The sequence below is a fragment of the Serpula lacrymans genome, assembly GCF_000218685.1.
Source record: "Serpula lacrymans var. lacrymans S7.9 unplaced genomic scaffold SERLAscaffold_1, whole genome shotgun sequence".
Classification (NCBI taxonomy): domain Eukaryota; kingdom Fungi; phylum Basidiomycota; class Agaricomycetes; order Boletales; family Serpulaceae; genus Serpula; species Serpula lacrymans.
Window position 1 is genome coordinate 1,899,861 of NW_006763290.1, and position 20,613 is coordinate 1,920,473.

The following is a 20,613-nucleotide window of genomic DNA, read 5'->3' on the forward strand; positions in this document are numbered from 1 at the left end:
AATGGCAAAGTGGCTAGGGCTGTGGAATTCTCTAGAGTGCTCCATGTACCAGATCTTCGAAATAATCTCCTCTCAGTCTTGTATTTAACTTGTCAAAGTGGTTTCAATGTCACTATTTCGTCTCATTCCATGTCCTTTATGCGTGACAACACTCTCTTGTTCACTGCAACTATCAATAACAACAATGCAGCATTCCTTGATGGATCTACTGCTGCTTGTGTTGAATTGGGACATTTTACTGCAACTATACCACTTGATTTGATGCTCTGGCATCGCAGATTGGCTCACCACCATCATGCTGATGTCAAGAGACTGATACAGAGAGATCTGGTCACTGGGCTTACACTGGAATCCAAGGCTGCTCCTGACCCTGTCTGTGAACCGTGCTTGTCTGGCAAGATGCATGCCAATCCATTCCCCTCATCTGATACTCGCTCTGCTCATCCTTTGGACCTCATCCATTCTGATGTACACCAAGTCTCTTCCCCCATATTCTCTGGTTATCGCTACTGGGTCACCTTCATTGACGATCACAGTCGATTCCGTGTTGTTGTGCCTCTCAAGGCCAAGTCAGATGTCTTTGATGCTTTCAAGAGATTCAAGGCTTATGCTGAGACTCAATTGGAGCGTAAAATCAAGGCTCTGCACGATGACAAAGGGGGAGAGTACATGTCCAAGGAATTTGAGCAATTCACAGATGATCATGGGATTGTCAGACAGCATACCACCAGGAATTGTCCTCAGCAGAATGGTGTGGCAGAGCGAGCAAACAGACTTCTGACTGAGCGTATCACTGCCATGTTATCAGAGTCTGGATTGCCTAACAGCTTCTGGGGTGAATGTCTGTCCGCTTTGGTGCATGTCTGGAACAGGTGTCCCACTGATGCAGTGGCCCATGCCACTCCATTTGAGTTGTGGTATGGACGCAAGCCTGACATGTCTCACCTTCGCGTTTGGGGCTGCACTGCCTATGTGCATGTGCAAAAGGACAAAAGAGGCGTCTTTGGCTCTCATATGGAGAAATGTGTGTTCATTGGTTACCCTGAGGGATACAAGGGATGGAAATTCTACAATCCTACCACCAAGCACACTGTTATCTCTGAGAGAGCTGATTTTGATGAGCGCTACTTCCCTGGCTTGAAGAGGTCTTCTGACGATGTCCCGCCTCCACCTCCCACTCCACCTTCGCTATCCATGCCATTGGGCCTGATTGAGGATGTCCCTGCACCAGGTCCAGGGGGAGATATGGGCCCACCAGCTGCGCTTCAGCAGCCTCAACCATTGCCTGACAATGGGCCTCATTTGGACCTTGATGCAAAACCACCTGTGAATCAACCTCCTGAGCTTCCAAATCACCCTCCTCATCGCTCACCTTCTCCTGACTTGCCTATTGCACTGAGACGCCCTGTAAGGGCTAGGAGACCACCTAGACCATGGTGGCTTCAACACAGACAACCTACTCCTGCCATTGAGAGTGATGACAGTGATTCTGAGGCAGTTGATGATGAAGTGGCACACTTTGGAGACTCTGCTGAGCCTAGGTCGTTTGCAGATGCAATGAAGCGTCCTGATGCAGATAAATGGAGAGAGGCAGCCATGGAAGAGCTTCAAGCTCATGAGTGCAATGGTACTTGGTCACTAGTGGAACTACCTCCTGGAGTCAAGGCTATTGGTGGCAAGTGGGTCTTCAAGATCAAGCGCAACTCAGATGGCACTGTTGAGCGCTACAAGGCCAGATATGTGGCCAAAGGTTATAACCAGCGCCCTGGCTTTGATTTCCTCGAAATATTTGCACCTACTGTCCGCATATCATCCATCAGAGTTGTCCTTGCCATTGCAGCCATCCACAACCTCCATTTGTGCTCCATTGACATTTCCCATGCATTCCTGAATGGAGTTATGGATGTCAAGGTCTACATGCATCAGCCAGAGGGATTCCATCAGGGTCCTCGCAATCTTGTTTGCCAGTTGGACAAGGCCATCTATGGGACAAAGCAGGGAGGCAGAATGTGGAACCAGAAGATGCACACTGTGCTTGAAAAACTCGGATTCAAGCGTACTTATTCAGACTCTGCCATCTATGTCTTTAACAGAGCTGATGTGCGCATTATCCTGCCTGTCTTTGTTGATGACATGACACTGGCATCCACTTCTACTTCTGCACTTGACCAAGCTGTCAAGGACCTCTCCCTGCACTTTAAGCTTCGTGATCTTGGCCCTACTTCTTACCTACTTGGCATTTCCATCACTAGAGACCTAAGTAATCGCACCATCTCCCTCTCCCAACATCAGTACACTCTGGACATTCTGGAGCGCTTTGGCATGAAGGACTGCAAGCCTGTGTCCACTCCCATGGATCCTGGTTTGCGCCTCACCAAGGACATGTCTCCCAAAACATCCAGTGATGCTGCTTTGATGAAGAACATTCCCTACCTTGCTGCTGTTGGTGCTCTGATGTATCTGGCCACTACCACTCGTCCTGACATTGCCTACACTGTTGGAGTCCTTGCCAGATATAACTCTAATCCTAGTCTTACTCACTGGAGCGCTGTCAAGCACTTGTTCCGCTACTTGCAAGGCACCCTTAATCATTCCCTTGTCCTTGGTCCTGATCCCAATTCCACTGAACTCTTCACCACTTTCTCTGATGCTGACCATGGTGGTGACAAGGACTCTGGTCGTTCTACTGGTGCCTATATTGTCAAGATGGGATCTGGTGCTGTCTCCTGGAGCTCCAAGCTTCAGAACATTGTTGCTCTGTCCACCACTGAAGCAGAATACATTGCTGCTGTTGAGGCTGGCAAAGAGATTTGCTGGATGCGAAATTTGTTGAAGGAAATGGGCTATCCTATCACCTCTCCTTCCACCCTTCATATTGACAACCAATCTGCCATCTCTGTATCCAAGAACCCTGAGCACCATGGTTGGATGAAACACCTTGATCTGCGATGGCATTGGTTGAGAGATGTTGTTGACTCTGGGCAGATTGCTCCTACCTTTGTTCCCACTGCTGAAATGCCTGCAGACTTGTTGACCAAGGCTCTTACCAAGCCTAAAGTGGAAGTGTTCAGGAAGATGATGGGACTTATTAGATCAGGGGGGAGCTGATGCTTGGGAGGTGCAGCATCAGGGGGGAGTGTTAGTTTTGGTGATTCTGCACCTTTGTGCTACCTATATATTTTCATTCCTTTCTCTATCTATTCTTCTATCATTCACTATTGATTGTGTTCTCTATTATTTCGCCTTTGTGGCTTCTTTGTTTACCTTTGTTTACAAAACTTCGGACAGTATTGCAGAGTCCAATGCTTCCTATTCTCTAGTTACTCACATTGGACTCTAGTTCCAGTCCCTGATTGCTCTCAGCAAGTGGCTAGACACTTCCTTCAAGCTTTGTTCTTAATACACAGTTCCACTGATAGTCTTCATGGATGATGTGTTGGGAAATGTTTCTAAGCAATAGAATAAGCATCATGTAGTGTACCTCTCTAATGCCTCCATGCCTAGGGAGATGTTAGAAAAAGAGTTTTGTTTCCAGTTTGTTTCATCCTCACCACACGCTGCACCAATGGAGTTGATGAAAGGGGTCACCAAATCTATCTGGTCAGTAATGATCTAACTACACTATAATCTTTATATCTCACACATCAAACACAGTGAAGCAGCAAATTCTGGTGTTATTACTTGGGACTGCCAGTATGACCAAGAAACTATGTTACTACCTTATATCCTTTTTGTTGCAGGAGACAACCCCATGCACACCGAGGAATTTAGCCATTCAGGTCTCAAAAGCAATTTTTTCTGCAGGACATGTAAAGTTGGCGGCACGCAAGCTCAGAAAAAGACTGATGAAGGATATAACAATATATTCAAAGTAGGTTTTTTATTTCTGTGTTTTTCTTTTGCCTTGTAACTTTGTTTCTACAGTGCGGAGCTGCTCGGACTCCTCAAGAGACACGCAATGAAATCCTGCAGCAAGTTGACACTTCACTCAAGTCAGGTGGAACTAAGAAAGTGAAGAGTGCAGGTACAAATTCTGGCATACGCGATAGCACTAGTGCGTCAATTGTTCAACAACTACTTGCACTGGGCAAGCAGTTGCAAAGGCACAAAGCTGGAAAGCCTGCTTTACCTGAATCTGAAGTGCGCCAGCAACTGGAACAGGAACTTGAAACATTACTGCGCGGTTCTACGCTTGACAACCATATTAACCCATTGTTAGGCATGCCGGCTGTGGATATCCATCAAGACACTCCCACGGAGATTTTGCACACCGTAGTATTGGGGGTAGTAAAGTATTTTTGGGGACAAACGGTCTGGCTGCTTGATAAGTCATACTTGCTAACTACTTTCCAGACACGGCTTGAATCCATCAGCAAGGACGGCCTTAATTCAGTATAACTTGGGGCAGAATACATCTGTTGTTTCAAGGGCAATCTCATTGGCAAACATTTCAAAAGTTTGGCCCAGGTAATGCTGTATATTATATATGACCTAGTTTCTCAAGATGTCCTGGACACTTGGAGTGTCATTGGCGACTTGGTGGTACTTTTGTGGCACACAAAAATAGATCACACTGAGAAGTATTTGGTGAGTCCCATTACGGTTTAATTGCAGGCTTGAACATAGACACTTACACAAAAAACCATAGGCTCAACTCTTGTGAACCATTGAAGACTTCTTAAATATCACGGTGAAATGTGCGCCAAGTATTCTGGTCACAAAACCAAAGTATCATTTTCTCCTTCACTTACCAGCCTTCATACGCAGATTTGGTCCCACTTTACTCTTCTCAACCAAATGATATGAATCATTCAACCATGTATTCCACCTTTCTTCAGTTTACAGCAACCGCAAAGCTCCTAGCCGAGATAGCTGCCAATCCTTTGCATCACAAGATGCCATCAAACACATTACTACAGGGGGGTACTGGCGTGACTCTGCAACTGGAAACTGGCTCAGTGCAGGTCACGCGACACAAAACTACATTGCTAACCACCCAGAGCAACAATGGCTATTGGGTCTTCATTCAAATACCAAGAAGGTAGCTGGTTCAGCCAGGTATATTGCAACAGCACCAAGCAAACTGCCCGAGAGTATCCCCTGGCAATCAACAAGCTCATTGAATATTTACATCAAGTGTCAATGTAGCGCCCCAGTCAATTAACCTAGGTTGTTGAAGGCATCAACATTCATCACACAGAATGGCGACAAAGCAAAACTTGGGAGCCACGTAGTCATCTCCTCACCGTCTAATAGAGCCAACCCCTGTGTTGGCAAAGTAGAAGAGATTCTTGTAACTGAGAAGAAGCCCAGAGTGGCTGCTTATATAGCCGTTACTTATCTACAGTTCCAGCTATTTCAACACACCAAACTTCAAATACCTATCCTGCGGATTACAGTTGCACAAAATGTTCTAACTGCCAAAGTAAGTTCATTGTGATCCTTGCTACTATTACATTGACCACCGGGAAGAACTTCATTTGTATAGTTAATGTTCTCCATGACTGTATTACTGCAAACTGTAGCGACACTGCCATGGTGCCTGTGCGTCAAGCATACAGCGAGACCACAAAAGTTACCCAAGTGGTCGCGCACAAGCAATTTAATCAATATTTCTTAAATGTTTACTCACTACATAATTACAGACACATTTATTCAGTAGTACCCTCTCAACTTTGCACCAAAACTCCTCGGGTAAACAATGTTGGAGAGGTCCGACTTAATGCAGCAAAGCTTATACATGAAAAGAAGGCTGCTCAAGGTGTTAAAGAGCAAGACACAATTGGCTCTCTCGACAGCCAAGGAGTCGTAATACCAACACCAGCCTTTGATCGTACACTAAGTAGACAAGGAACTAAAAAAGAAAATAGTAATAGCAATAGGCCGCCAAAGAATAGTTGTGCAGTGCCCATCTCTCCACAACTCAATTTGCCATTCCAGCCCAGGCCCTCAAACATTCAGCTCTTATCTCCATCGACACCACAATCTGTCCTGCCTTCTCACCAGAATAACCATAGTCACAATCTGTATCCTCTCCCAACTTCTTTGCAACGTCCTGGCCCATCTCACTACCAGCATGATCATAGTTACAATCCTTTGCCCATCCAGAACTCTACCCCAGGTTCTGCTCCATCTCAGGTCTTGCATTATTGTCATCATCGTCCTTCTGTACCAAATTCACCTCCACAACCGAGTCATCTACACTACCAGCTGACAAAACCGGATAAACCCGGTCTCTGCCAAAGCAGCCATTGTTCTCAATGGAGCATAGCCACCACTCCATGGAGTCACCATTGTTCTCCTAGGAGTCATTATACTGTAGCGAGTAGCACCTCCGACTATAAGTAGTAGGGGGTTTAGTATAGAAATACCTCAGTCGTTTCTATAGCCTCTTGGGCAGCGGCTGAGTTTCACTTAGTTTTATTACCAGCATCATCTCAATGCGTATCCGGGACTGCATTCAACACTACAACATAGAATTTCTCATTTTCCACATCATCAGCTGCCTGCACCTGTGCCGAATCCCTATCCACACAGTAACCAGTCCCAAACAACTTTACTCCATTCATATTCGCCATTCCAGCCTATGCCCTGTTCTTATTATCACAACTCCAGCTAATGCTTGCATGTTTCACCCTGTTAAGTATTATTTCTCTTATTTTTTGGGGGCTTCACAAGACGAATGCTTTGCTTGCCTCCGTGTTTGCGGAGACACGGAGCTTGAAGTGTATTGCTTATGTCTGAGTTTTTCCCAACCCTTTTTGCAGCTTTTTCACTTGCCGTTGTCCTCTGAGCTTGCTGTGTCACTGATTTTTTCTGGTATGGCAGGTCAATTGTGTTTGCTTGCACAATTCAAGCGTCAACAGGTCACAGATGGGCTTGCAGGAAGGGGGGGGAGTTCTCCTCCAGACTCCCCATCAAACTTGGGTGACAACCTTTCATTGAGCCCTCCAAGGACTCCTGGGGCATTCCCAACTTGTTTGACTCGTCCCTGATCCGACTCAGCGGATGAGTTCAATCCAACCAGCATCAAGCGTCTCAAAGGGCTGGGAGTGGAGCTAAGTAAAAGTTACAAGCTCCCTCCATGCAGCTTAGATAATTGTGCAGAGGCAAGTAACCTTAGTTATTCTACATTGATATTGATGGTGATAATTGTCTTTACAAGTTGGGAAGTACGGTAAAAATGTTACTTGACATAAAAGGCCATCTTCTTGCAATGGACACTGTTGGTTGGGGATCCAAACGAGACAAAGCTATGGAAATGTTGGACGCTGATTTTAGGGTATATTTTTTCTTCTTTTAGTTCAGGAAGATTTGATTGTTAACTACTTAGAAACTGTTGAATGACCGTCTATGAGCATGCTTGTTCTCTCCAAACCTCACAGCTTATGTGACAGATCTGGGAGACCGCATTTTTGTGAGTGGATTTTATAGAACTTTTTTTTGGTTTCTAATGTCTTGGATAGGAATTTTTTTGGAGAAAAACCCGAATGTCTTCAAGTTCAAACAGGAATTCCTTCAAGATCCTGAAATGCGAAGTAAACTGGTGTCATTAATTAAAGATTTACTGACATCGGCGAGAGGAAACATAAAACCGAAGGTCAGTGTTGAATAAATGCATAGTTAAACAAGGTCTAATTCTATTTGATTCTAGCTATGGACCAGCATCCAGAAGAAACAGGATATTGCCACTTTGACAAAAGCACTCATTCTGCGATCCCCACAGTGATACCGAAATGCGGCTGATGCCGGACCGGGGACGTGCGCAAGGTAAACATATATCAATATCACCCGCTGTCACAAACAATGTCATGACACAGTCATTTCTGATAGTGTGCACAGCCTCATATATTCATTTCCTCTCAGTCGTTAGAAAAGATTCACATAATGTGGTGGCTTGACCCGGGAAAAGACATACTTAACGCAGTGTGTATATTGAATTTATCATGCTGCCATTTCTATGACTGACTCACTTTGCAGCTGTTCAATCGCATTCTTGCCCCATATGTGGAGAACCTAGACATGGAGCAAGTGACGTATGGCATCGGTGAAGGTGAGCAAAAAGCACCTGCGATGACCATTAAATAACGTCCACATTCAGGACAACTAACGCTTGGGCAATTGCGACTCAAAAAGGGAGTGATGGACAAGTTTCAACTTCCAGTGGAAATAATCGAAGGTCCCACACATGTTTTCAACATTATAACAGTGCTCATTATCTGCATCAGGCCATCTAGGGACATTCACATTGTCTCTTCATTGGAAGAACCTTGGAAACCAGCCTGTCAATGTCTTGATTGAAGACGTATATATTCTTGTTGGGCCATCATCAATGCCGACGATAGATCCGAAAGCAGAGGAGCAAAAAGCGCAAGCTGCCAAAGCAGAGCGCCTGCGAAATGCTGATTTACTCCAAATACGTGGGCAGGCGGCCCAATCTACAGGTACGTAGGTTCTCCGTATTGAAGGTTCTGGAGAGGATACTATAATTAAATCTTTAGAGACAACTCCCCAGTCTCACGGACTGTGGGCTTCGCTCATTACTAAAATCATCAATAACCTCCAAGTGACTGTCAAAAATATACACGTACGCTATGAAGACTATAGTAGTGTTACTGCGGTGAGTCTTAATATAAGGAATCTATAATTTCGCTATATAATTTCGCTAATATTCCACGGCAGCGAAACCCGTTTGCTGTTGGCCTCACATTAGCTGGATTTTCAGTATCCTCGGTTGACCACAACTGGGAGCCTGCATTCATAGACAGTACTGCTGGTGTTATACATAAGGTAGTTGCCGCAACTGTATCAAAGTCTGATCTAAACGGTCCACTAGCTGGCTAATTTGCAATCATTGGCTCTATATTTTGATACTGACTGTTTGGATAAGGCATTGACATCCGTTCAAGGGATTCAAATAACATCATGTTCTGTGAGCTACCTCATTTAACATCTTTTACTTTCCCCTTATCTCCTGACTTAGAGAAAAAGTCTTTCTCGACACCAGTTTATACTGAAACCTGTATCTGGAGAAGGGAGGGTGAGTTCATAACTTCTAGATCATACGAGTTTCTGAACTTGTCTGTATTCAGATTACATTGACCCGTAATGAAGAAAGAAATACACCCCGTTTTGACGTCCGATTGTTATTCGATGAGATTGGTGTTACTTTGGACGACGAGCAATATCGCACAGTCGTCGCTCTTATGGATACATGTCAATTTCACTCCCGCCGGCGACGGGTGAGGAGGATGAATATCACTTGTGTATCTTTAGCTAACGTTTCACAGCACCGCCAATTCTGGCCAGGCGGCGAGGAGTTGAATAGACCTAGAGCGCTTCTGCGTTTTGCCATGAGGACAGTGCTACACAGTATCCACGAGAAACGGAGAAGGTGGTCATGGGACTTCTTTGTTGAACGGCGAGATGATCGAAAGCGATATACGGAACTATTCGAGAAGAAGCTACGGAATAACATTACCCAGTTTGTTCGTGTAATTTATTCGTCCACCTCAGAGGCCAACTCACAGCCTACACTTGCAGGAGTCAAACTGTCTGGATGTCTTGGAGACTAAGTTGTCCTATGAGGATATTGTGTTTTATAGGTCCATAGTCCGAGCCCGTCTGCGTAAGGATGTGGCGATTCGTAAAAAGGCTGAAGAAGATAAAAGAAAGCAGCAGGATACTACTCAAAGCTGGACAAGTTGGCTGTGGAGCTCGTATCAGACTGGTCACCAAGCAGGTCTCCCACCAGGCGGAGTCATTACTGACGAACAACGCCAGCAGCTATACGACGTGCTTGACTTCGACGAAGAGTCTGCATTGTCAGATTCTTCCCAACGTTTTCGCCGTACTGCCAAGATACATGTTACAGTCAAGTTGAAGACAGGGTCGTTTGCTTTGAAGAAAGATCCCAGGGGCTCATCCCATGAATTCGTATCAATATCTTTTGACACTTTCTGTGCTGACTTTATCCAGAGATCCGATAATTATGAAGCGTCTTTATCCTTGGGTGGTTTCAGTATCTCCGATGACACTACGAAAGGAACACTTTATCGACAGATAGTTCATGTAGACAACGCATCTCGTAGTTTATCTTCGTCACTCGAAGAGCCTCGAGAGCCATTTTTCTTCATCAAATTCGAGAATAATCCTCTGGACAAACGGGCCGATACTGCTCTTACCGTTTGCCTGCAACACATGGAAATCATTTACCACAGGGCTTATGTCGAAGCCGTGTGGAAGTTCTTCAGACCCCCTCAAAGCCAGTTGGAGTCGGTTGAAGCATTATTGGTGCGTCTCGTCTGCTCCTTTTAAACACTTCTTTATGTTTTGCACAGAACGCTGCCAGTCAGAAGTTCGAAGGTTTGCGCAGGGAAACAAGGGCCGGTTTATCAATTGCAATACAAGCCCACAAAACAATACATCTCGAAGTAAACGTCGACACTCCTATGATTATTATACCTGAAGAGTACGTGCTATCCTTACTGGTCCGGATAAGTAGCCCAACCCTCTTGTTTTCCCAGTGTTACTACCACCAATTGTCAATTCCTTGTCATTGACGCAGGTCACATCTCGATTCTCAGTGACCCTGCAAACAAGGGTAGAATACACGGTGTAGACTCCTTATGCCCCAGTCGATATAGCGAGGATGAACATATGCACTCACTGCTGTACGATAAAACGGCACTTAGCTTGGAAGCTGCCCAGGTATTCAGCTGCCTCAGGAGTTGTCCGATTTTTTGCTGATTTGTCAAAGTTTGTCCTTGGTCCAGATTTACCCGCTTGCCGTGAAGCTTTGGCTTCCGGATTAGGCGGTCAACTTCACATTCTCGAACGCACTAATATCGATCTTCTAATCCTGAACTCCATCACGCACTCTCTCGAACTTATTGATTTCAAGGTTTCGGGAAGGCTTCCGACTCTTCAAGTCAATTTATCCGATGCCAAGTATCAATCCATCTTGCGCATCCTCGATTTATGTTTCCCCAATCTTGATGATCGACTGGAAAATGAGGAATTTCAAAGAAAGCAATCGTCAGCGACACCTCGTGGTTCAAGCCACCTTTTTGGTCAAGTAGAAAATGATTATGACATCATGGGCGAGAGTATCAACGTCAAGAGCTGTACTCGTCAAACCCCACCCTTGCAGACGCAGCATCTTGAAGGTCGACAGCCCACATTCGAATTCAATTTTAAAGTCGATTGTCTCTGTACCGTTTTAAAGAGGTCGAGTGATGGTGGGCACGAGAAGTTGTTAGGGCAACTTTACCTTGAGCACTTCACGTTTTCGTTTTCAACTTCGAATTTTGACACTGTCGTAAATATCTGTTTAAGGTATGTTATTTGTCCAACCTCTCGCCGGGCGCCGCTGCAATAATTTCTTCTGTAGATCTTTGGTTATGAATCTCGTGCAATCTGGATTGGATCCTTTACGATTTATATCTTCTCAGAACTTGCACACTCCAGTACACGAGGATCTTCTCAAAATTTCCTATATTCGCTCAACAAGGAAATCGTCACAGTTCAGCGGAACATACGAGAACATATACCAAGACGTTGACATCATAGTCTCCACTTTCTCTTTCATGGTTGCCCCAGAGCCTGTGCTATCGCTATATGACTTTATCATGGCCGGTTTTGTTTCTGCCACAGGTTCGCGGGGAGTGCATAATGCGTCGGTAAATAATGAGCTTGATGCGTATACAAGAGAAGAAATATCCCATTTCGATGCACAGATGGCCAAAAATCACCGAATTTCCTTGAAATTCGCAAGTTTATGGAGTACGTACATTGATACTTACCTCCCAGATTCTCTGTCTGAGACGAAACCTATTTAGTTGTGCTTGTTAGTGAAACTGGTACTCTAGCGACATTATCGTTGTCCACTGCGGATGTTAGTATTCTGACACGAGCAAACACTTTGTCCGTCGTTGGACGTCTAGGATGCTTGGCGCTCGAGGATAATCGCATGACGGAAGTTGCTCGACCTGAGTTCAAGCAACTGATGTCAATTCAAAGTGACAATTTTGTTGAGATCCGGTATCAGACAGTCGATCCCATACAAGATACATATGCAGGCATTAATTCTTCTATCCACATTAGTGCTGGATCCGTAAAGGTGCACTTCCTAGAGCAACCCATTCTTGACATTGGTCGCTTTATCACCAAACTTGTCGGTCTCAAGGTATTATATGATACTGCGCGCCAAGCTGCCGCTCAAAAAGCTTTCGAGCTTGAACACATTCAATTCGAGATATCAATGCAATCGCCTATAGTCGTTTTTCCACTGGAACCGGCCAGAGTCGGAGATGCCTTCGTGGTAAGGCTCGGCGAAGTCAGTGCGCGAAACTCATACCATGATCAAATAAACAAGATAGCAGCCAGTCTGCGCGGTATCCAGCTTGTATCTGACTTTGACCACGACGGGTGCCCTTCCAGTATCAAAATGGTCGATGACATAGACATCAGCTCAGTGGTTTTGCAACGGAAAAGTACCGCAGATCGTGGTGGTGGTACAGCGTATCCTAACTTCGAGGTTTACATTACTTTGATTTTGCTCATATGGAAGTCTAATTGCTATCATCAGGTTGCTGTGGAGGTTTCTGATGTTGAGCTATCTCTTGCTCAAGTGGAATATCACTCGCTGATACAATTAATGCAATCGGTGGCTACGGTTCTAACTAATACACCCCAGGGTAGTGTTAAATCTGCCTTGGTCATTCCGAGTATTGATGATAGCTCGTTAACTTCTTATGCAGGGCCTCACCATTTTAAACCAGAACTACACGCTATGCATGACCCTAAGGTTTTGCACAGGTGGACCATTATTGATTCAGTAGTCACCATCAATTCCGTCAGCCTTCATCTGTTCAATCGCCGAGTGACCTCGAATCACAGTCTCAAGCACCATAACATCGCGCGTTTTACCCTGAAAAACAACACGGTCAGGTTCAAGCTGGTTTCTGATAGTGCCGCGGAGGTGCAAGTGGTTTGCAAAGACTTCACTCTGAGCAACACAATGGTGGAAGGAACGAAATTCCGGTCCATTGTATCGGCTGCGCGCCATGGTCGTGACCAGCTTGCTCTGATGTACACAAAACCAAGCTGTTCAAGCGCTTCCCTTGCAGTTATTACCATAGACTCTCCTCAAATCATCTTTGCCCAGGACCCTTTCTTGGCTTTGCTTGAGTTTTTCAGCATTACAAGCCCGAGGTCCAAAGTTCCTGCCACTAGAAGCCGTTTGAGCAACGTTATAGTAGAAAGGCCGCTTGAATTCCGCATTGATCTTCACGATGTATCTTTCACTTTTCTGGAAAACCATCAAGATCATAATTCTCAAGCCATCAAGATAAACATCAGCCATATATCCTTTTCTATGCAGGTGCGAATTTTCGAATGTATCTGCGCAACTACATTTCACTCCGTTGACAGGGTGTATTGGCACTAACAATGAAACAACTTGGCGTGTCTCTAGTGCAGATGGACGATGAAGAAAATGTTGTCCATGTATTGGATGACGTCAATATTTCCCTCTCCTATCAGAGTCGTATATCACGCCAACGGCAAACGTCAAGTGCGAACTTGGCAGTTAATCCAATAATCATTCGTTTATCTTTTCGTGACGTCATCTTGATCAACGCTATCATAACAAAAACAATGATCAGGTACAAGGAGGTGAAGCACTCATCTCTAACTGGCAATGACATGGAAAATCTTATGCACGAGACAATCGACGGCCAAACTGGAGCGCCTTTTGGGTTGAATGACACTAATCCTGTCGTAAACGGCAAAGCAGGGATGATGTTTAAGGAACAGGTAATAATCATGGTAGGGGAGTGATGCAATTATACTGAATATTTATATGTGCATGCGATTAGTTGCAGATGTCTTTCGACACGATTCGCGTTATTTTGACAGGCGATATGCTGGAGGAACATATCCTTCATCTGAAGATCAAGCCATTTACGTTTTGGATAAAAGATTGGTCGAGCAAGGTAGTTAAGCATCTTGGTTTCGTATATGGTATTTAACGACGTAGCAGAGGCTGCAAACTACTACGACAATAGTGCCTGAGATAAATTATTGGAACTTGACGAACTCGCACTGGGAACCATGTAGGTCATCCTTTCTGCCCATATCTCGCTATTGATGTTTTTACAGTAATTGATCCGTGGGCATTGACAATACTGGTAAATTATCAAGACATGCTTTCGAAAATAAATTGTAACCCGAAGAAGGTAACTATAGATGACACTTTCGGCGGGCTGGACATTTGTGTATCTGCACGTGAACGACTAGACGTCAACATTACTTCTACATTCGTCGATCTTGCTGTCACTAATCTTCGCATCTGGAGCCAAGAGGGCGAACAAGCCTCCCAACAAGTTCGTGGCAGCCGCACGCCATATTGTATAAGGAATAGAACAGGTTTGCCCATTTTAGTATGGTCAGACAACGACAACAATCACAGCTTTAACGACTCAAGAGCGGTCACAGTGGCGAGTGACGAGACAGTTCATTGGAGATTTGATGACCGGAAGACTATGCTAGAGGTGGCTTGCATATTTCGTTTCAAGGAGTTCACATTTATTTTTTTGATCACAGCACGCACTCAGTTCTGGCCACCAAACACAAAACATCGGGATTCGATTTGTGGGTAAGTCTTGGGAGTCGGTTCACGGGGTTCCTGTAAATAAGGAAGGCTCTTTCACGTTTCTGCTACGCCCTCGGATGAGTAACCATGCGGACTGCCTGTTGTGCGCTGTGAAGGTTCATAACAATATAAAAGTTGTTACCTTTCGGTCCACGTATTTGGTAGAAAACCAGACATTCTATCCTTTGGAGGTGATGTTAGTAGACCATGACGGTCAACCAGTACACTCCCTCCAAAAAATTGGTAAGTACCGACTTGCTATCATCATAATTTGTAGTGACATGTGCCTAGCTCCCGGTCGCGACTATCCTTTACCAATTGATACTGTTGCGCAAAATAGAATAAGGTTGCAGCCAGATCGTATGTCTCGGGTCATCAACGTGTTCTTAGTGGTCCTAATCTTTTGACTGTCACTAGAAGGATTTGGTTACAGATGGTCCCCGTCTATTAGACTTGAAGATCTCCTTTTCAAAAAAAGCTTTACTGTCGGCTGTCCTCATCATGATGTACAAGAGGCCCCTTTCAGGTTTCAAGCTTGGGTAGAAGGTGATACTCAGGTGTCAGGGACACGGTTAGTTTTCAGAGCCTTGTCACAACATCACACTGTCTTCAATCCCACTCTAGGAACTCATTCATGGCCAGTTTAAAATTGCGAGCTCCAATCGAACTGGAAAATTTGTTGCCATATGACCTTCGGTACCGGATTTACAACAAAAATACTGACCAAAACTGGACAAGTTATTTACGAAAAGGCGGCATAATGCCAGTCCATTCCGTGGAGCTGGGGCATTTGATTTTGCTGAATATTGACTTACAAGATACCGGTATAAAATATTATTCCATTGTCTAAGCTAGCCGTTAATTATCGATCCGACACAGTCTTCAGTCCCAGTGAATTTGCAGTCATCAACACGGACCGCCATTCTGACTTCGACGTCGAATCTTTCCTCATTCTGCGCGATCAATGCGATCGCAAGCTTCAACTTCAGCTGAACTATGTGTAAGTCACCCCAGTCAAAAGTTCTATCATTATTAATGATGATACAGCCGTTATCCGGACTCGGGAGGGGCCTTCAAGGTCCAGATATATAGTGCCTTTGTAGTAGTGAACAAGACGAACTTACCATTTGGTGTGAAGTCCGCTCGCTTAGGCAAGTTACCTAACTGGCAAGATGTTGCTGGAGATAGTAGACCAGGTTAGTCGATTATCGCTCTGGCCCGACCTTGGATCTGCCGCTGACTTCGGTTTAGATGCTCTATCAAGATCAATTCCCTTCAGTGTGTAACATTTGCTGCTATGAGGGTGCACTAATACTCTTTCACCAGTGTTGTCTCATACTCTGGATCGTAGTCAAACATTTGCCTTCAAAATAGGTGATTCTGGTTGGTCTAATGTACGCACAGACAATACATTGCCTGTAGAGTTTTGACCGAAACATATTTAGGTTTTCAGTTTCGATGCTCCTGCAGCGGAAACGGAGCTTGTTATGCCATCTGAGAAGCAAAAATCAGAAATGTTTCACTTCGGATTAGCATGGACTGAAGGCCTTGGCAAATACAAGTTGACTAAAGTGATCACCCTACTTCCTAGGTTTATAGTCATAAATAATCTGGATGGCCCAATATGTCTTCGCGAGCATGGAGCAGATCCCAAAGGACGTGCCATCATTGTCGCTGGTGATCATCTTCCCTTGCATGTCATGCAAGCCAATCGAGGCATGCTGCTGACTATAGCGTTTCCTGGCTTAAACTCCCAATGGTACGTTTTATATATAATAACTGTTATAACATGTAATGAATCACTAGTTGTTAGGTCTCCGCCTATAAATATTGAAGATATAGGTCCTGTCCACTTTCGACTTCAAAGTTCTATGGCCGACAGAACCCTAGAAGTCATCAAGGCTGACGTCCGAATCAAAGGTTCTACTATATCTATCGCCTATTCTCGCGCTGAAGAATGGCCATTTATAATTGAGAATTATAGTGACTACAGCATTTTACTGTGGCAAATGGTAACGTGACCCTTCTCACAGGGGATAGTCTACTTCTGATTATTCAAAAGAATCAAAGCCAATCAGAATCTTCATATAAACCCGGCGGGTCATACGTGCTAGAGCCAAATACCAACTTGGAATATGCTTGGGATTACCCTGCTTCGTGCGGGAAAAGGATTGTCCTAAGCATCAACGATGCACGTCATATTGTGGATATCATGGAAATAGGCGTTCTCGTACCTTTCAGATTCTCTGTGGGTCATCTAAAGTTTGAGCATAAGCCATGCTTACATAGTTTCTAGGATCGTCAGCGTTTGAAAGCAGTATCGTTGGACGTTCGTGCTGATGGCGACAAGCAGATCCTACGCGTCACTAACTACATGGCAGAACATAGCCTATACAAACCAAAAAGCCCCACGGACGGATCTATGTCACCGGCTTGTGCATCTACAAGTAATGTTGAGTCATTCGAGGCCGTGGCTGAAGAGATCCCTCCATCTTTGACCTTGGCCATTGATCTGGCAGGCATTGGTTTGTCCATGATCAACCGCAAGATGATCGAAGTGCTTTACATTACGATGCATAAATTGAAGCTTGAATACAGTAATAGTCGCGTCCTTCAAGCTATCAATCTGTCATGTCGAGATATTCAAGTCGACAATCAATTGCATGATGCCCTTTATCCCGTGGTCCTTCAACCCAGCCTTGTTGCGGAGGAGACCGGGGGACTCTTGCCCACTATTCAAGGGTCTGTTATATGGCTGAAGGATCGGGGTCTGTGCTTCTTTGCGTCATTCTTGAGACTATTCTCACCCTTTAATAGAACACGGAGTGCTTTTCATCAAATACTGTTCTATCTTGATTCAGGCGGTGACGATTGAAGCAGATGAAGATTTATTATTTGCGATCTTGGACTTGGCGCAGGTTAATGAGGTGTCATGGGAAGAAGAAATAGAGGAGTGAATGTAAACTTTTCTAAATGGCAAATTTTACTGACGTGTTTGCTATTTTCAATTAGCGTTCTGATTGCAGATACAGGATATTTTCCGGAGCCTCAGGAGATCCAGTCACGTCAATATCTGTATTTCGAGATCCTAGAGCTCCAACCAGTGCAGCTGTCCTTGTCATTCATGCGTACGGAGAGAATCAACAGTAGAGAAAAGTAAGCGTGCGCGCTTATTTCTTTGAATCAAATCTTAGTAATCATCAGGTTACGCATTCGAAATCCGCTTGCCGTTATGATAAATGCATTGACAATGGCATTGGGTAACATTAATGATGCTCCTCTCGAGTTGAATGCTCTTGTCATCAGAGACATGCGGCTAACGTTACCAGAACTTCAAGGTCGCATAATATACCACTACAGACAAGACGTCCTTCGTCAATTCTATCGAATTCTTGGCTCTGCTGATTTTATCGGGAACCCAGTGGGACTTTTTACCAACGTCAGCTCTGGGGTTGCAGATATATTTTATGCGCCTTACCATGGTGTTGTACATGGCAACAAAGAGTTTGGTATAGGAATCGCTAAAGTTGTGAAAAACCCCTTTCCTTTACGGTCTGCTTTTAACGTCACCTGCACAGGGAGCTGCTAGCTTTGTGAAGAAAACTGTTTTTGGTTTGTCGGATAGTATAACAAAGTTTACCAGTAGTATGGGGAAGGGTACGATCTCATTACTTCCAGGCTCGCAAGTATTACACATCTCTAGGTCTTTCTGCCGCAACCTTTGATTCCGAGTATCAAGCTCGCCGTCGGACAACACAGAGACGGAACAAACCCCGTCATGCAATGTATATCTCATCTCCACTTCACATACTATTTATTGAATGGCCCTACGAACAGCTATGGTGTTACTGCTGGCGGAGAGGCTCTAGCGAGTAGTATTATGAGTGCAATGGAGGGGATTGTCGTAGGTGTCTATGTCCTGTAGTCCATGCAAGCTTTATTCTCACATCAAGTAGACGAAACCTGTACAGGGTGCCGAATCTGAGGGAGCCTTGGGGTTCTTCAAGGGTGTAGGAAAAGGAATAGTAGGGTAAGGTCCTGTGCAATATACGACAACTATATACTCACCCTACATCCCGCAGCGTTGTCACAAAACCAGCAGTTGGAGTTTTTGATTTAGCGTCGAATGTGTCTGAAGGTATTATTCTTCTAGACATGTCCATGATGGGGGCCTTTAACAGGAATAACAAGGTATACGAAATACTACTACTGTGTTCGATGTCCCTGGTCGAGACCGCGTGCGGCCGGTAAGTTCTACATTCATTAATGGACAATCATTCATGTCGCGCATTTCAGCCTCGACATGCTCCAGTAGACGGTGTCATGGTAGTGAGTACTACATCAAATTACTCCTCCACATACTAATCTTCGTATTGAAAGCCTTACTCTGCTCGTGAAGCCTTAGGCCAATACTGGATGAGAGATCTCAAAGATGGCGCGTATCGGCATGATACGTATATAGCTCATATTGGCAAGTAAATATCACGTTGTGCTGGACGTAATTTAATTGACAAGTATTAGACTCCCAAGATGGTGATAATGTTGTACTTCTGACTGCTTCGGCTTTGTTGTCATTTCGGTCCAGAAAATTACGGCTCGATTGGGAACTACCCTTTAGCATGGTACAAGGGGTCACCGCGGAAGACACAGGGATTCTATTTAGCCACAAAGCAGGTAAATCCCGGGACAAATTTGTCTTCATCTCAGATAAACAGGTGCAACTATGGTTCTTTGATGAAATCGCTTCTGTAGTTAGGGTATTCAATGGCCGGCGACGAACGGAAGCCGGATTGGTTTAAAATTCTAAAGCAAACTGTAGAGAAGTGGTTTCTTTTGACATTGATGTTTCGATATTTGTTAGTGGGACTATAGTTCCTGGACCCTTGGTGATCATCGCATACGTCAGGCTGATCCGTTTCTTCTATAATACTCAATCCTTCGTAAACTGAAGAGCTACACTGCCGGAGCATTGCCTGATGGGCACGAGCAGTCTAGAGTGTAATAAGTCCATAGTAATATCATAGTTTTACCACAGTTGACACTGCAGTCAGACTATAAAAGGAGGAACTCAAACAAACTACCGGCTGAGACTGTAAACAGACTACAAGTTGAGACAGCAGCGGGCTACAAGCCAAGTCTGTAATCAGACTAGTTTCAATTGTAGTCTGTTTCAAGATTTTCATATGTGGAATGGCCAGAATAAAGCGCACAAAAACATTAAAATTGTTACTATTGCCCAGCTAGCAACAGGCTGTAAGTAAAATAAAATCTGAAGATGACAATGAGTGTACTACTAGCGGTTAAAACGAATGTATCATCAATCCTGTCATGACATAGTGAACTTCATGCAGGTACGACATCTACAAAACCTGGTCCAGAAAATTGTTGAACCCCCTTTGGCGGGTTGACAGACTTGACACAGTGCCTCCTGCTGCCTGAGAAGAATGCGACAAGTCACTAACTTGAAATATGCTAGCATTGGCATCAAACTGAATATTGTTGTTCTCTACAAGTCCTGCAATATATCTAAACAAGAGAAAATCTTGAGTGGTAGACAGTCAGGTAGTACAGGAAAATGTTACCGTTGAAAGCCTTCCTTGTCATTTGCAAAAAAGTCCTTCTTCTGTCAAAGATGATTTTCTAATGACTTCCAGAAGGTAGGCTTGCCACTGCTGGATTTTGTGGCTGATACATTTCGGCCTCTGGTGCTTGTAGAAGCTGATACGCTTGCAGTAGGAGTGGAAGACCTCATATTGTCATTCTTGAGAGACTCATCACTGTCAGGTATTTCCTCTCGGCTAAGTATGTCAGTATTTGAGAAAGCAAAATCATGCTGAAAATATTAATATTTAGCAACAACAAAATAGAATAAAATATGCATAAAAGAGTAATACTTACAATTTGAACATGTAAAGCTATCAAAAGTGGTGACAAGGGATATTTGATTGGCTTTGAGC

The 20,613-nt window shown here is 44.4% G+C and overlaps 2 protein-coding genes across 2 annotated transcripts; both read left to right on the plus strand.

Moving 5' to 3' along the window:
- Positions 1-3,565: 3,565 nt before the first annotated feature.
- Positions 3,566-5,662, plus strand: SERLADRAFT_404607 (uncharacterized protein; the record flags this gene model as incomplete). The annotated part of the gene is made up of 8 exons (XM_007312265.1): positions 3,566-3,600; positions 3,655-3,871; positions 3,925-4,392; positions 4,429-4,587; positions 4,839-5,041; positions 5,170-5,425; positions 5,526-5,544; positions 5,646-5,662. The coding sequence occupies 8 exons, from the start codon at positions 3,566-3,568 to the stop codon at positions 5,660-5,662; spliced, it is 1,374 nt and encodes a 457-aa protein (XP_007312327.1).
- A 2,225-nt stretch (positions 5,663-7,887) lies between these two features.
- Positions 7,888-19,695, plus strand: SERLADRAFT_444357 (uncharacterized protein; the record flags this gene model as incomplete). Its single annotated transcript, XM_007312266.1, has 43 exons — positions 7,888-7,926; positions 7,981-8,053; positions 8,102-8,179; positions 8,229-8,444; positions 8,502-8,620; positions 8,683-8,790; positions 8,837-8,932; positions 8,984-9,040; positions 9,093-9,494; positions 9,544-10,293; positions 10,341-10,471; positions 10,527-10,710; positions 10,760-11,337; positions 11,393-11,784; positions 11,841-12,538; positions 12,590-13,384; positions 13,435-13,677; positions 13,881-13,997; positions 14,045-14,117; positions 14,164-14,555; positions 14,608-14,899; positions 14,948-15,016; positions 15,074-15,227; positions 15,281-15,480; positions 15,536-15,656; positions 15,704-15,852; positions 15,983-16,050; positions 16,102-16,415; positions 16,470-16,668; positions 16,719-16,904; positions 16,953-17,424; positions 17,474-17,609; positions 17,669-17,812; positions 17,861-18,182; positions 18,235-18,313; positions 18,360-18,441; positions 18,494-18,560; positions 18,613-18,686; positions 18,739-18,794; positions 18,848-18,903; positions 18,953-18,985; positions 19,037-19,127; positions 19,178-19,695. 43 exons carry the CDS (start codon positions 7,888-7,890, stop codon positions 19,453-19,455), a joined length of 9,183 nt encoding a protein of 3,060 aa, XP_007312328.1.
- Between the last annotated feature and the right edge of the window lie 918 nt (positions 19,696-20,613).